The sequence below is a fragment of the Typopeltis vanoorti genome, chromosome 5 (assembly GCF_054136105.1).
Source record: "Typopeltis vanoorti isolate ZY-2024b chromosome 5, IOZ_Tvanoo_1.0, whole genome shotgun sequence".
Lineage (NCBI taxonomy): Eukaryota > Metazoa > Arthropoda > Arachnida > Uropygi > Thelyphonidae > Typopeltis > Typopeltis vanoorti.
This window is the reverse complement of record NC_143553.1, coordinates 127,556,185-127,574,586: the sequence shown is the minus strand read 5'-3', so window position 1 is coordinate 127,574,586 and position 18,402 is coordinate 127,556,185. Positions and strand designations below refer to the sequence as shown.

General features: G+C 36.1%; 1 protein-coding gene across 1 annotated transcript in view; it reads left to right on the top strand.

Annotated features, from left to right (window-relative positions):
- Nucleotides 1–18,402, top strand: part of htt (huntingtin) — a 1,164,033-nt gene that overhangs the window by 588,827 nt on the left and 556,804 nt on the right. The window contains exon 27 of the mRNA XM_090393484.1: nucleotides 15,872–16,008. Coding sequence (XP_090249610.1) covers nucleotides 15,872–16,008 — 137 coding nt within the window. The remainder of the gene's footprint in view (nucleotides 1–15,871; nucleotides 16,009–18,402) is intronic.

The window sequence follows — 18,402 nt, the reverse complement described above, 5'->3', positions numbered from 1 at the left end:
CCAAACACCCTAGGTCTCTTCCTCACCAATGACCCTTCTGATATACACAGTGAATGTAGTGGGGGTCCCCTAGGTAATTCTGACCATAATCTAGTGCTCATCTCCTCCGTACAACAACGCTGTATGAAGATGGAATATTAATTGTTACAGAACTGGGATAGTATGGTGAGGAAGAAAGAGCACCATATTTAAGAATATTTAGGGAGACTAGTTATATCCAACTAAATGCTGATTGTTGTCAGATTTCACAACAATCAACAATTGTAATAATCGAGACTTATTTTTAGGAGGTAAAAGAACACCGTAAACAATGTTATACATGAAAAGATAACATGAAATCTATTAGTGAAAATTAAAATTATTTGACCTGTTTGTTGTCTACTAAAACACGTTAAAACAAGTGTTGTGCACCCTGGAAGGCATGAATGTCGTGATGTTCTGTTTTTATTTTCTTCCTTCAAAATTGTACTATTAACCACTTCGAAGGAGCAATTATTATTCTGTTGTTATTAAAACAACTTAAAAAATTTATCTTCAAGAGGAATTGGAATCAGTACAATCAGGCATCTCTCTATCAATATTTGTAGTCCTGAAAAGGACTGTTTTGATGATCATGAATAGGAACACTTTTTATTTCATACTATTCAAAATTGAGCAGTATGGAAAAAAAAAATATGAAACAAAAAAGGTGAATGCACAGCCACAAAGTTTTCAAAATAAAAAATTATGGGCAACTCCACTTAAGTAATCAAGAGCTTCACGATTTTCATAATCACTAACGATGAGCTGAAGTCTTTTTGCAGTATCTCGATAGTGTTTCTTACCAGGAGGAGGCTGTGTGCCAGCTCTATATTGCTCTATTTTCCCTTCATTGAAATGTTGCTCATCCTTCAAAGTTTTGAGAAACTTCCATATTGTTGGATGACAAGCACCAATTAGTTTGCTAACGCATGATGACACCCTTCGCATGAGTTGTTTGTTTTTGGTAACCCTTCCAGAGCAGCATGGTAACAATTCCATAAGGCATGGGGAAAGCGAGGTGGACGACGAAGTGATCGACGATCAGGTTTGCCAATCCAGGTGTCCTCTACGTAGTGCAGAACAAACTGAGATTCAGCAGGATAGTCATTATTTTCACATAACACTTCAAAAGCACGTACAACATTTGTAGACGGCAGAAAAGCAATTGCCGATATCATGCGCATTTTTATTGCAAATTTGTAGTCAGTCTCGTATTGTTGTTGAAGACCATTAGCTTGAATGTTGCGAAATATACACTGGGAAAAGTGATAAAAAGCAACCTTTTTGCTGACTATTTGGAAATGATTCACAAAATGCATTTATTGAAGCCTCTTCAAAATCTGTCATGATTCAATTTGGCGACAAATTTGGTTCCAAATTTTTTAACGTGTTTATAACTACGGTATGTATCTTCATTTCTTTGAGGCATCAATGCATAAACAGCAGGAATCACGTTATTGTTTATAATGCCATGAATTGTGTACAGCTGCTCAAAAAGAGGTGGAGTAGTTTTAAAAGTGCCATCTGCACATACCATGTTGTTAATTGCGACAATAACTGTAAATTTTGTTTAGTAGAAAATATCAGCAATCTGTTGCGGCTATTGTTGCTGTCATGCAAAAGGAACTCTTCATTTCTATAGGTAATTTTATATATATAGGCGAAATAATTAAATTACTTAACAAATTTGAATTTGGTGGTACCTGTCCTGCTTGATTTCGGGTTCTTCGAATAGACTTCTTTACAGAGGCATTGCTCGGCATTTGACCGATGAGGGCAGGAGATATTTTTGTGTATGCTTCCATGATAATTTGATGAGTCCCATCACTAGTTGTATGGGTTCGATCTTTAATCTCATTAAGTAGCTTTGCTGCTGCAACCTGTCCCATGTTACCAGCATGATTTTGTTGGTTAATTCGTTTGATAATGTTGTCACCAGCTGTATGAATACATACATGGCAATGCAATTTTTGAAACTGATCACATTTCCAAAAAATCTTTTCATCATTTTCTTTGTCTTTTATAAATAAATGACCATTACCACTCAATTTACACATCTTCTCACTTAAAATAAATTCCAGAGGCATCGTGCAATAATTGTAATTAATTTATAAAATGGTTCTTCAACTTCGAACTTTTAAACACTTAACAAAAGAAAAAAATTTCAGGGATCGGACTTCTGAGAACACGTGACGTAAAACTGATTAATTTGAAATTTTCAGTGCAGAACATTACTTTGCTTAAGTTTGGAGCTGCTAATGTGAATATATTCCTGCAAATATTTAAGCAGGAATATATTCACATTAGCAGCTCCAACATAATAGTAAAACAGCAAATTTTTTACTCTGGGAACCAGTGGTTAAATTCATCCGGGGATCTCCAGGTCCCAGCCCCGGAACATTTTTCTGTTTTGTGGCTTTTCTCTCTTTACAGTAATTAAGCCTAACGTGAAACAGACAGCAATGACATGTTATTAAGAAGTGCATATGATTGGTGTGGTATTAACAAAAGATCGTGCGATCGAAAGATAAAAGCAAGCCACCAGTTGAGTTGAAATGCTAACTCTCTTCAACCGAATTCCATATATGAAACTGCCATAACAACATTCACTATATGTATATTTCTTAGTTTTAACGCATTTACGAATTTTATCACGTTTGGTTGAATTTCATTGCTGCTTTGCAAACTCACACACATCTAATTAATAACAATAGTTTTTAGTTAGATACTGTGTTTGCCATATGGTTTTGCTTGAGTCTTTATAGCATAGTTTCTGTATGAGGGGACATGTGATTCATTCATTGGTGTCGTTTTTATCCAAGTTGTCTCTAATTACACTATTTGTTGAGAAATATATTACACAGACTGCTCATACCTTATTAACTGAAATAATAAAAGTAATTGTTTTTCTTGCCTCTGCAATAAAGTGGCTATTGGGGATGGCATGTTGATTACCGCAGGAGTAGTTACTATCGCCCCAACGTGCATGTGTTTAAGCTTTTTTTTCATGCGCGAGGTATATGCGAAACTTTTTAATTTCTTTTTTCGAAAAGTAAGATCAGGTGTAATGTGAATTATACGTGAGGGCGAGTTATATTCAAGTAAGTACGGTATTTCAACTGTGGATAAGTACATTGGTACCATCTTTAACCCTGTGAAAATCACTATCGAAAAAATTGCAGCTTAGGTCGCATGTATCCCAGAGATACATTCATTACTAGTATGTGCTGAAATGTGATAAAACTATTTAAAAAAAAAAAAAAACGCTACAAATATAATACATGATGGTTTATTTATTTTCAGATCGTCGTATGTTACACTTTCGCGCAGGCCTACACATTTTACCGCGTGAGCTTCCATAACCGATAATCATCCCGCGGAATAGGTTGGTTGTGTTACACCCTGATATCTTAAGAATGTAAAATTTTCAGTTATCATGATGTAACATGAAGAATAAATAAAATAAATTAAAACCCTGCATAAAAGATAATAGTTGAATTAATTAAAAGAAAAAGAAAGATTCTTGCATCCAATAAAATATATAAAAAATAAATGTTTTGTTAAACTAACTAACAAAAGAAAGAATATATTAATATTGTGATATGATTTAAATGAGAAAAGTTAAATAAATAAGACAGAAAAGGATTAGTCACAAGAGATGGTATGTGAGAGGCTAGAGATTAAGTTATTAAGTAAGTTCATAGAAAAATTTTGGAAAGGGGATTAAATTAGAGGCTAGCAAAAGACAAACAACAGACTATCGCTCAGGGCCGATTCCCGGATTGAGACATCGTTACGGGCCCACCGATCAATGGACGTTTGGCAGAAAAACGCCAAATTGGTCGGTGAAGTAAAAACAAGTAGGGGGCGGAGAAAAGAAGTTAGAAAAAGTGCCGTTAGGAGAACAGGTATAAGAGGGTTGGAAACCCCTCCCCCCAATGAGGCTTTTTTTGGTTTTGGTTTTGATTCCGTTCCAGGAGAGTCCTTCTCAAGCTCTTTCGTAGGGATTTCACGGTGTTTTCCTGAATGCCGAGATTGGAGTTATATCTCCGACGTCACAACACGGAAACGAAAGTGAGCGGGATTTCGATTCCGTATTTCCTATGTAAGAAGCGAAGAATGCCATAAAGTCAAGGAAAAGGAAACAATTTCTTTGTGTTTCGACTTCAGTGACAACTACGAGAAGGGGAAAGAAGTAAAGAAATCGATGTCCACGTGGCGAGTTGCACAGCCGATATATAGATGATTCAAAGTGTGTCTAAGCATAGTTCAATTCCAAAAGAACGTAGGAGAAGCAGATTATCAGTGAGGTTATATCAAGATAGTTCAATCAGAAGAAGGTAAAGGTCCATATGAAAATCCCAAGAAAGAAAGGTACTGTAAAATATATCTAATGTTAACTAAAATTTGTCTGTGATAAGTATCATTATTCTAATACGGAACTGTTGAAGTGACCAAGGAAAATTTATACTAGGACTTTAGTATCTGACAGAATATATTAAAAGTAAGCTGGGTAGTGTTAATGTTATGTGAATAATTAAGTGTCCTGAGAATTTTGCATGTCTATTGTAATGTATAGGAAAGTTAAAATGTCATAGTTGTGTGTTAGTGCAGAAAAAGGTTTAGTTAATCTACTTAAGTTTGAATAGTTAAATAGTGTGAATTAATCTTATTTGTCCATGTCAAGTGAATTTATGTGTTGAATTGTTATGGCGGCATGATCGTAATACTCATTATAGGATCATAGCCTAATTACTTGTAATAAGCTAATGTTAGTTTAAAAGTATTTAGTTTAGCATTCAATTGAGTAATCATAAAAATTGAATTGTACCATGTTAGGGAGTTTAATAAACCTTTGTTCAAATGATAAAAGAGTTGTCTGAAATTGCTGTCCAATGCACCACTTGAAAAATTACGAACCTAATCACGCGGGAAATTAATGTTAAGAAACGAGATAAAGTGTCACGACTGCAACATAGTTACACTTTCAGACATATTTGAGTTCTTTCTCCTTGTTTTTGTATATAATATCTTAAACTAAATATCCCAAAAGGCGCAGTATAAATACAAATATTAGGGGTACTAAGGGGAGGAATAACTTAAGTATTAGTAAAAATTTTGGTGATATCTCGTGCGTAGATAATAGAAGAACATAGATAAGAGGAAATTACTAGATAGAATAAAAATCGTAAAATGGGACACAACATAAATGGCGCAGCCGGTAGGATATAAAGTATAAGAAAGTTAATAGAATAGAATAAGAAGAATAGGCCACAACAGTTGCTCCTTATTCCCAGTGGTATCCCATGTCTGTCAAATTGTGTGTTCACGGTGCCGGTTTGCCTGCTTTGTGGGATGAAAAACCCTAGGATAAACTGGGGAATAAACCCTACTGTCCATGCCCAAGACCGGCTAACTTGGCTATGGCTGAGGAAGATCCTTGAGCTCCTCACGTCACTGACAGGAATCGAACCTAGGACACTCCTTCCCCAGGAATATGGTTACGAAGCGCAAAGCCACTAGGCTAACCGTGCGGACAAAAAAAAGAAACAAATAAAAAAATAAATAAACGAATACTATACTGACATCGGAGTTTGTGGTATCTCTCAGATACAATTTATTATCAAATATCACACACCTTTACATAACACGTGTTAAACCAAACTAACTTCAAGTTTCTAGCGAATAACACTTTCAGCGAATTTTTTTCTGCAATGATTTTTCCTGCAATGAATTTTCCTTATGATAAATTTTCCCCATGATCAATTTTCACCCGATGAATTGTCCATGAATTCTAAGGCGGAAGCAGTGGAGAAGTCATATTTACCTATAAGAGTTGCCAAAAGGTGTCTCATCTTATTATTAAATTACTCTGGATTTAGAGAAAGATGTTGGAAGTTTTTTCCCACTTGGTTAGACTATAATTAGACTTTTTGGGAAGTCATAACGACAGAAAGAGCACACAGAATTACAAAAAAGCAAAATTAGAACTTTTATCAGAAAGAATTGGCAATACCAAATGCAATTTAGCTTTTCTCTTTACGAAAAAATCATCTTTAGAAAACCAATTAATGGTATCCTTACACTATATGCCATGGAACTGAACTACATTCAAGAGATAAGCACACATCGGACCTCAAGATCTTAGAACATTAATAAATGTAAGCTAATTAGGAAATTTAATTTGCTCAAATCAGCACAAGAATGATCTGCCCCTAACAGTCATCATGAAGACCCCAAAAAATTAGTGATAAACAAATCGTCTTATATTCTTAGTCCAGAAGAAGAACATATTCTCTCAAAAGGTCTCAATTTTGTCCTTTTGCCTAAATCAATCCCTAGAGAATTGTTTCTCACTAAAATAGAGAAAGCTACTTCCTACTGCAGAGGTGAATTTACTTTGCATGGAAGCCATATTTGTGATCAACAATGCAAAACTCCCCATGTTGACAACATTTCTCCTGGTGACAGACTAGCCATTAAAAAAAACTCACGAAGAACAAATATGTTATCATCCTCCAAGCTGACAAGGGTAATGCAACTGTCGTCCTAAATAAAACAGATTACCATAACAAAATCTCAGCATTATTGGAGTGTGATACATACTTGGAGCTAGAGAGAGAGAGAGACCCAATAAGCGAGATGCATAATAGAACCAACAACTTTCTAAAAAAGACCATGGAACTACCAATAAACATACGCCTTTCTCTTTGTTCTCTACATCCACTTATCCCAGATTATATGCCCTTCCAAAGGTACATAAAGAAAATTGTCCACTAATGCCAATTGTTGATAGTATTGACTTGCTTACATATAAGTTATCAAAATATCTAGCATCCTCCTTAAAAGGTTTAGCAGAAAAATCTCCTTCTTACATTAAAAATTCAATGGACTTCGTCTCTAAAATTATAAATATAAAGCACAAGAATTCAGATATTATGGTGAGCTTTCATGTAGTGGCACCCTTTACAAATGTTCCAACCCAAGTGGTTCTCAATATTTTAAGTAAGAAGATCTCAAAAAAGGTGTTTGCTCTGCTGTCACATTGTATTAATTCAGGCTACTTTAAGTTTGAAGAAAAAATTTATAAACAAAATAAGGGATTAGCAATGGGCAGCCCCCCTGTCTCCAGTACTAGTCAACATTTATTTTGAGGATTTCGAAGAAAAGGCCATCTCTACTGCTACACTTAAACCTAAAATCTGGCTCCGTTATATGGATGACATATTCCTTATTTGGGAATACGTATAGATAATCTTCACATCTTTTTAAATCACTTAAGCAACTTCCACTCAGACATCAAGTTTACCATAGAAAATGGATCTCTGCCGTTTCTAGACATCAAACTTACTAAGATGTATGACTCCTTCAAAATCTCAATCTTCAGAAAATCAAAGCACACAGATAGATACCTGTATGCAACCTCACACCACTATCCAGCACAGAAGTTAGGTCTCATTTCCACTTTGGTTCATCGTGCCAGGTCTGCATTGTCGGATGAGGAGGAGCTGAAAAATGAACTACATCTCAAAACAACCTTCACAAATAATGGCTACTCTTCAAAACCATCAATAAACAACTATACCACAGTCCTCAAAACATCACAGAGACACAGGATAACCCTAAGGGTTATATCTCTTTACCTCACATTAGCTTCCTCTCCCAGAAATTAAGAAGAATTTTGAAAAAATTTAATATTAAAAATGTGCTTTTACACTCTTCATAAACTCAGGTCAATTCTAAGCCAACCAAAACAGGCTCACAACCATCTTCAGTTTCCAGGTGTATATAAAATCATATGTGACTGTGGGAAGCCATATTATGGCCAAACTGAGAAGTCCATCCTCATGTATCGAAGAACATCAGAGAGACATCGCTTATAGTGGAACCAGAGCAAGTGCCCTCTCAAGCCATGTCCTGCTCTCAGTAATTACAAATAATGAAGGCCACCAACATGAAATAGACTAGAATACAACATCAAACATTCATATATGCCACGATGAAGTAGAACACCGCATAGTTGAATCCAAAGAAATTATCCTAGACTCATCATCAAATTCCTGCCATGTACCCTCAAGGGGTGTACAGCATATGATAGTACTACATGAAACATTTATATCATTACTAACTTCCTATGTACAATTTTCCTCCAAATCAGTCTGTTACTTGTCGTGACTATAACATTATCAGAATCATCAAATTCCTGACATGTACCCTCAAGGGTGTACAGGATATGATAGTACTACATGAAACATTTACATCATTACTAACCTCCTGTCTACAATTTTCCTCCAAATCAGTCTGTTACCTGCCAAGACTCCAACATTATCAGATCTTATGTTTCTATCATCTAAGGCACTTTGTACCGTATCAGTCCACTTATATCTTGGTCTTTCTCTGGGTCATTTTCCTGCTAACCTGGCAAAGAACACTTTTTTGCTAATCTTTCCTTTCCCATTCTGTTTAAGTGACCATACTACCTGAGATTAGCTCTGCTAACACATTCCTGGATGCTGACAGTGTCAAGTTCTTTCTTAATATATTCATTTTTAATATGATATTGCCATTGATGCCACATGTTAACTCCTCTAATCTTTCTCAGGACTCTCATATCTGCGGTCTCTAGTCGTTGGTCAAGTGTTTTACTTCTGACTCAGCTCTTAGATCCATAAGTTAACACTGGTTTGAACACGGTCTTGTATACAGCTAATTTAGTTGTTCCGACTAATTTCTCTCTTATTCCATATGAATTTATTCAATTGACTTCCTATCATACCAGGTTTGTTGATTCTGTTGTCTATTTCCATATTTAATTTACCATCTTCACAAAAAATTGTGCCAAGTAGCTGAAATATTTTACTTGTTCCACAGGTTCTCCATTCAAAACACATTTGACATTTTCAACGATTCTACCTATTTTCATTGTCTTTTTATCGCTTACCTTCATACCATATCTATTACAATAGTTATTCAATTTAGTCAGAGAATCTTGCAAACATAGCGGATTTATTTAGAAGTATAACATCGTCCACATAAAGCAAAGAGCTGATATTAACATCTCCAATTCTGATATCATGTTTAATACCACTTTCCTTCATAATGTGATCCATATAGATAATGAATAATAGTGGGGAGAATGTACATCCTTGTCTCACACCAGACTTAACATTAAACCTCTTTCTGTACTTCCTTCAATTCTAACTGCTGACTGACAACTCAAATAAAGACTAAGTATTGCTTGATGTAATGCCCCATTGACACCATATAACTGTAGCATATTGAATAGCTTCTCTCTTGGCGCCTTGTCATATGCCTTTTCCAGATCTACAAAACTTAAATACAGATCTTTGTTATATTCCCATGCTTTCTCAACTATTTGTCGTAAAATGAAGATCTGATCCTGACATCCTCTATTTGGCCTAAATCCAGCTTGTTCTTCACCAAGTTTTTCTTCCACAATTTTTCTCAACCGTTTCTCAGGTATACTGGCGTAAATCTTGCCTGGAACACTCAATAGTGAAATACCTCTGTAATTCTCACATTCTGTTTTATTTCCCTTTTTATATATGGGTACTATTAGAGCTCTACTCTAATCATCGGGAATTTGTCCCTCTGTCCAGGCCTTCTGAACTATGCAGTGCAGCCACTGTAAGACTTTTATACCACCATACTTCAGCATTTCTGGTCGAATATCATCTATTCCCTGCTGCCTTTCCAGATTTCAAGCCTTTGATGGCTTTTTCTACTTCAAGTATGGAATGTATTCCTGACTATATGCCTGTTGAGTGTTTTTTTTTCCACTGTGCTATCACTGCTTGTTTCATTTAGCAATTTCTCGAAGTAATTACTCTATACTTCAAGTATATCTTTTTCTCCCAATTTCATGTCACCTTTATCATCTCTAACTCCTTTTACTGCAATCTTTCATCCATTTCTAAGCTTCTTCAACAACTTCCAGAATATCTTGCCACCTTCTTGATATTTATTTTCTATGTTCTTACCATGACTTTCGTTTAGCTAATTTAACACAGTGTTTAGCTTTCTTACATTTGTCTATGTATGCTCTAAGATTATCCTAGACTCTTCTCACATAAACAGTAACTTTAGTTATAGTTTGCCAGGCTCACATAGCTCTGCCATCAGATACTGCCGCATTCGTAAAGTCACACGCTCACATATGCCTAACAATAGAACTTTAGCCCTGACTGTAGCTTCAGTTCATAGTCTGTTATCATAGTGTACATTGTTTCTTTACAGTGTTTTTGTATTTGCTTTTAATCTTCTCATGCCTGAATAAGTCGTCATTCTGACGAAACATGTTGTGTTAGGTTTAATTAATTTTTCTAATTCTCATAATTCAATCACTAAATAATATGAACATATATATATATATATATATATATATATATATATATATATATATACACACACACACTCATACCCCGACTTATGCAACCCCCACTTACATGAATTCGGAGTTACGCGGTTTCTCATATGTACATATTCCCATCCCGCATCGTGCCTCACCGCCACTCCTATCTTTACGGTGCCTGCTGCATTCGCCAGTGTCGCACATGCTGTGAACAAGCACTGATGTGTTTCGCCGATCTCCATTCATACACGATTTTTATAGTCTACAAATCTTGTGATTGTTTAATGTTATGTTCTTGATAAAAATTTTATCACATAAAAAATGATAATGTCGTCCAAAAGAAGCAAGTCTGATTCTTTTACAGCTAGCAAGAAAAGAAAAACATTGACTTTGGAAACAAAACTCAACATTATTAAGGATTTTGAAGAAGAATGAAAATTTGTGAGCTAGCAAAGAAGTTCAATCTACAGGAATCCACAGTAAGAACAATCATAAAAGAAAGGTTTACAGATTTTGGAAGACATAGATTCTAACGAGGAACGAATTGTAGCCACAAGGCAAGGAATAAAAAAATCATTAGCTTGCTATGAAGAAATTTTGGGTGACAAGAAAAAGACATTATGCCGTCAGACGAATCTATTAGATTTTATGAAACCATCGACATCGAAATAACTTTCTTTTTTTTATGTATGAAAAACTACAATTATGATTATATTTCTGAAAAAATATAGGTGTTTTTGTAAACCTTTGGTCCAATTGTATGTTTGTATATATAAATTACATACAAAATGATACCCCGAGTTACGCGAATTCGACTTACGTGCCTTTTGTTGGCCCCACCTACCGCGTAACTTCGGGGTATGACTGTGTGTGTGTGTGTAGATTTCTATTGCTTTAATATCAATATTAAGTTCTTCATCCTGGATTATTATTATACTTAAAATATTCTTATCTAGGTTGTAAATTTATATCTAAGAGCTGGTACATCATACTGTCCGGTACATATAAAATTGAAAAAGTATGCTAGATATCTGGATAATACATTCTTCAAAGGACCATCAAATGAAACAACAATTTTCAGAACAGTAGCATAAAATATTAAGGAAGAATGGAATCAGGAGTACATATCAATATTTGGCACCCATCAAAAACTTCATGTGGAAAGGCAGGTGATACAAATGATATTCAATGAGAAATTCACAAATATAAAGTCACAAATATATTCTTGCAAAACTTTTACAGTTGCTACAGATCAATAATTCAGTAGGTTTGGTCAAAGGGGATTGGAGTAGTGTTTATCATAGTACATAATTATGAGACGAGACGAGACAAAAATTGAACTGAGAATTACGGAAGAATTTCCTGACTTTAGGTGTTGTATAAAATGTATGCATGTCAACCCGAGGCTAATAAAATTTGCAGAAGAGAAATTTGGAACAGAATAAGTGTCCAGGTGAAATAGGAATTATCAGAATTAGGTTTTCAGGTAGACAGTTCAAAAATCATGGAAATATAACATGGATCTGTATTTTATAATAAAGTGACGAGAGCAGTTGATGAGGGAAAGATATATACTGCCATTTTTTTGGATTTTGCAAAGGCGTTTGACAGGGTGCCACATGATAAGCTGATATTTAAGTTGCAGCACATGGGTTTAAATGTCGGGTTAGTCAAATGGATTCAAGATTGGCTGACTGATAGGTATCAGAGAATTGTGTATGGTGGGGCAGTTTCAAGGAAGCAGAGGGTTACAAGTGGGGTCTCACAGGGCTCAGTACTGGGACCTGTATTGTTCAACCTTTATATCAATGATATTGTCAATGGATTGCAAGGGGACATTCAAGTGTTTGCAGATGATGTGAAGCTGGGAAGGGTTATCAGTAATAGTGCAGATGTGGCAGCCCTGCAAGAGGATTTGAATAAACTAGACAGGTGGGCAAATGAAGGGGGGGGGTGTCGGTTCAATGCAGCAAAATGTAGTCGAGGTTTGGGATCCATCGATGGGAGGATGCATACTCGATTGGAGGAGTTGTACTGGAGGAGGCATGGGAGACGAGATCTGGGGGTGATGATTGATAGACTGAAATTCAGCGAGCATATTGCAAAAGTGGTGAGGCTAACTCAGAGGATTGCTGCAATACTGAGAAGGACGTTGACCTGCAGAGATAAGAGTTATCATTCTGTTGTATAAGACCCTGATCAGACCACACTGAGACTATTGTTCTCAGATTTGGTCCCCAGGATTTGAAGGGGATAAATTGACTGTGGAAATGGTACAGAGGCGGATATAACAAAGATGGTTTCAGGACTGTACAATGTGAGTTACGAAGATCGACTGAGGGAATGTGGACTGCAGAGTTTGGTGGATAGAAGAAGGAGAGGTGATATGATCGAGACTTCTAAACTGTTGAGAGGCAGTTACAGGGTAGACATTGGAGAGTTCTTTCGCTTGGTGGAACGGCAGGAAGGAACGATGATAAGGGGACATCCCTGGGAGTTACCGAAAGCAGGCCGTGTGCAAGAGGGTGAGGAGTGTTTTCTTCGTGTGGAGGGTGTTTGAACCTTGGAATGCATTGCCTGAGAGAGTGGTTGGAACGGAAACGGTCAATGGGCAAGGAGTGGTATGATAAACTTTGTGTTTCCTGAAAACGACCTCCCACGATGACTCTTTTGACTCCATGGAGGCCTGGATAATAATAATAATAATAAAGTCTTTGAGATCAGCAAAAAAAGCACCTGACAAGATGGAAAGAGGAAAGCTTTGAGCTGGTTTGACAATTTTTACAGTATGCACTCTGAAATTCAACTCTCTGTCCATCATCACTCCTAGATCCTTAGCCTCATCATTTTCTTGCAATCCAATACCAACAGTGTAATACACACTATGCAATTTCTTCATCCCATGGTGCATAATCTTACATTTTGCAACATTAACTTGATAGTCATTATTCTTCCCACACTATCATTGTATTTAAATCATTCTGGAGGATGTCTACAACACTACTATCTACTAATACAATACTAAAACTATTTCCCTCCTTAGTTTTGATTTTGTATCAACAGCAGATAACTGAATATCCCCCCCCCCCCTTAAATCATTCTCTATATCAATAATTTACAAATTGAATAGTAGTATTAGTAGTAACCATTCACAGAGCCTCAGTCACTCTACTAGTCACTTCCTTTCTCCTAGATTCCACTCCATATGTACTACTCAATACTGTCTGTTCACCAACCTCCATTTCATATTCATTCTTTTTAGCTCCAACTTATGCAGTAGTTTTTTTATGTGGTATTCTGTCAAATGCCTCTTTCAAAGTTCAGCAGTGTCAGCCAATTCCCTTTTCTAATTTTACCATCACTATTATAAAATGTGAGTAAATTACTGAGAAGATGTCCCTATTACAAAGTTGTGCTGCTCACCATAGAATTCTACCTTTAACCAACTTTTCAATAATCGAGCCACCACTTCTGAGATATTCATTGCTCTGTCTTTGAGTCATCATCTTTATGTAATGGAACTGTTTTACCCTCTTTCCAGTCCCTTGGAACCTTGCCAGAGCTCAGACTTAGATTAAACAATTTCATCAGAGTCACTTCTAATTCTCTTGCACATTCATGTAGTACATGGGTTGAAATGCCATACAGTTTGACTGCTGTATTCACGTTCATGTTTTTCAATATGCTGAATATTGAAAAATATGAAGTTACCCTTCCATAATCATTCTTCCTCTAACTTGCTACATTCCACAGGGAGGGAAAGGAAAAAAAACACACCTCTTTTGGATGAGGTATTTTGGCCTGTTTAGCTAATTTTCTCTCATATTCTGATTTATTCTGATTTAGCCTTTCTTACCATACTAATCACTCTTCTTGACTGTTCTTTGTATTGCTCATGAACATGCTGATCACCTATTTTTTTTAAATCTTCCTTTTACATGTTTTTTTCCAGTTCCTACTTTATGTTGCTATGTATCCATTTAAGCTCTGCTTGATATATTCTCCTGACCTTGAGTATATGCAGTCTGCTCCTACTTTCTTCAGACATTCCCTGACCACTTTCCATGCACTGTTGGCATTCTTTCCTTGAGTTTCTTATGCCATGATGCTGCTCACTGCTGCCTCCTAAATCTCTCATAATCATCAGCTTTGCGATTTGATATAAATCCTTTCTTGACTGAGAATTCCACTTATTTAGCAACCCCCCCCCCACCAGAAAACAAGAATGCACGTCACTTTCCCCCTAATCAGAAGCAGAGTGGCTACTGTGGTAATGGATACTTCTGATGCTATTACTAGATCTGGCACTCAAACCCTTGATTCACTTTATCACATATTGTTTCAAGTAATTATTCCATATTAACTGTATAAATTTCATATCCATTTTGCTATGCATGCATCCATTCTATCCTTCATTCTATGTCTCCATAGTTAAAGTTTCCTATAATAGTTGCTTTGCCAACACTCATTGTGCTAATCTGCCAATGCATGACATCTTTATGTGCATTCCTGATCTATAACAGCAACCAGCAGTATATAATTTCCTATTTTGATTCTATTTCAAACCTGGTAGCCTCAAATGAATCATGTTCCTCAGGCCTAAAATATTCATCTTCCGTTTTTTTCTGGTTGCAGTTCTTCAGCTGTCATCAGTAATATCCCAACTCCTGCTATTCCATTAATCATTACTGAAAATGCAATACCCTCACATTCTGTCCCTTTAACTATATCATCTTCTGTTAACCAGGTCTCAATGATGCTGATTATTTTTGGCCAAGTTGAGCTGATCAATGCCAAATATGTCTCCCCCTTTATTTCTGTAGTTTCTGGCATTTGTATATGCATTTCAACATCTTTCTAAGCCACAGTTTCCTTCATATGATGTAAGTACCAAGCCATTCAGATTCAATACTTGTGGAACTGCATTCAGAATTGCATAATCATTTCTGTACTCACAGTCATTTCCCCCAGGGCTGGCTGGAACTGCACCTGACTGCCCCCCCCCCCCCCTTTCCTAGTACCTCCAGTTTCCCTGATTTTGCACTTTTAAGTTCTCTCAACATTTAACTCCAAACCCATTTAAATGTACATATACAAGTCCTTTTATCTAACATATTCACTCCATAAATCTATAAACTGCACAGTATTTCTCATGCACATTCTTTTCATTGTCTCATTAGCAGTCATAGTTATTTTTCACAATTCACTATATTTAAAAAAAAAATATGCATATTTATTGTTAATCGCCCTTTAAAATTCATTAAAAATGTCTCTGTGTATTATATCTATTGACTTAAATGAGCCTTGAATTAAAAATAAAAATAATTACAAAACTTTTGTTTTCTTAATTAAAAACAAATTAAAAAGAATTAACAAATTTCTGTTTTGCTATCTGGGATGATAATGGGATTTCTATAGGACATAATTATAAAGAATAGCAAAAGAGATCACACTCTAATTTGATTTCCTTTTGTATAGCTATTCCTGCATTATATCCAGTTGTGGAAGATCTTTTCCTTCTGAGAGGACTAAATAAAATTGATTCAAGTAAAGAACTTGATACTCAGAGAGAAGTAGTTGTATCCATGCTTTTAAGACTAGTGCATTATCCACAGGTGAGTTCTATTATTGATTTATTTGATTTTCTAATTGGTTTCATATTCTGATCTTTTGATATACAGAGTGATTCCAAAGTGATACTTAGGGAAATCCATTCATCCATCAGTGGCTTTAACAGGCACTTATGCACCCATGGCCTTCCAAGTATCCTTGGACTTCCCAACTGTAATATGAGGATAAGGCCTCTACATATTCTTGTATGTAAATTGCATGTGTTCTACTGGCTGGTTTGTCTATTTTGAGGGACGACAAACCCAAGTTTCCAGGATAAAAAAACTCTCCATTTTACACAAATTATGGACTCTACAACCATGTTATGAATAATTATTTTAATTTCCCGACATTTTGAACTTCATATTAAGGTCATCATCTGGAGTATACACACATATATGTATACAGAGACAAGCTAAATTACATTTCACACAGTATGCTGAAGAGACAATGATTTGATGAACAGTTATTCTACTGGCCTGACCTCTAGTGGAAATAAAATAATGAAATAAAATAACTACATCAAAGCTATATTCTATTTAAGACAATATCAGAGAAACATTTTTCATATAGATAGTTTTGTTACAGTGAAAATGATATCCGGTTTTAACATGACAATTGTTATATTAGATTTAAGATCCTGGATTACCTATGGTCCTATTTATAATTAATTCTTAGGGAGAAAGGTTAAGTGGGTAGAATGTGTGTCTTCCATATTCTTGGACCATCATTATTATTAAGATTAGGGTGGTTGATAAGAATCTCAAAGGCCTCCTTTAATTTATGTTTATACCATGTTTTGGTGTGATGTAAACAACAGGTGCTTTTCCAGTCAATTCTATGTAAAGTGTTCAGGGCATGATCAGAAAGATCACATGAATGTTGAAACATCAGGAAATTAAAATAATTATTTATAACACAGTTGAAGAGTCCATAATTTGTGTAAACTGAATGCTGATCACTCTGTAACACTAAAGGAAAAGAGAAAAAAACCCTCTACCTCTGTATGATACTAGCTAACTCACTTTTAGTTGAAAGAGACCAGATAAAGGTTCCTCATGTCACTGACAGGAATCGAACCCAGAGGGATTCATCTATACTGACTGAGCTATGGAGGCTCTACATAGGGAAATGGTAACTTAACACACTGTCACTTTATTCACAAAACATGCTCTACATTGTTTCAATTCCTTTGCAAACACATGGATGCCATGTGTTTGCAAAGGAATTGAAATGGATGCATCTCTCCCACTCTTGATGAACTCACATTAACACATCTGGTGTTATGTGTGCAGTTGCATTTTGAATGTATTCATTTAGGAGATTCATGTTTCATATCTTTTCCCAGTACACCATGGTCTTCAAGTGCCCCCCCCCCCCCCCCATTTTGGAGGCTCCATGGGACCATGGTGACCAATTCAAGAACCCAGAGACTGCTGATCTAATCATCGGTACACAGAGATGCTGTAATGGGGGTGGTGTCCCATCTTGTTAGAAATATGCTGGAAATTCTCCATCCTTTAGCGGGGAGTACTTTAGCCACATTTCAGCATTCATTTGTTCAAAGAATACAGGTACAACAATTTTGTTGCTCATATTCTGCACCACACCTTCAGTTTTCTCACGCTTTACATATGCGAGGAACTCCTCCAGTGTGGGTTGATATCACTCCAGTAATGCAGGTTTGGGCATTTTACTTCTCCATTATCGTAAAATTTGGCTTCATCAGTAAAAAAGATCCGAGACGAGAAGTTTGCATCACCATCCAATTTGTGTACTTCTGATTCACAAAATTCCATCCTTCTATCCAGCCAGGCCATCTTCACTAAGATGTTGAAACATCAGCATTTTGTATGTATGCCATTTGTGGTCTTTCATGATGCAGACGATACTCGATTGGCTGACCCTGCATTGCAAATGCTACCTGCACCCTGTCTGGTGACCTTTGTTAGTGGATGTTTGTGGGCAACCACTTCTCATTTGGTCATTAACACTCCCATTCTTTCTGAACTTCTCAATAAATTTGGCAACAGTGTAGTGTGTGATGAACTTGCCATGTCTCCTCCCAATTCACTTGCAACCTTGCCACTGCTTCCTGCCATGAAGTTTTGATATGCTATTTTTTTAGACAAAGGCATTTTAGTAGGGTAATTAAAATGGGGGGGGGGGGGAGAAACATTCCCTATGTATTATTCCCTGTATATTGCTGATCTTCCCGTTTTAAAGGTATCTGATAGAAGCCTCTGTTAAAATGAAGTGTTGGAAAAACTCTTGCACCATCTAATCGAGACAAAAGCTCTTCTGTATTATGTATAGTGTAATTTATTACTTATTTACTGCCCTTAGGTCAAGAACAAATTTAAGATCACCAGTTAGTTAGCTTTTTAGGAACTAAAGGA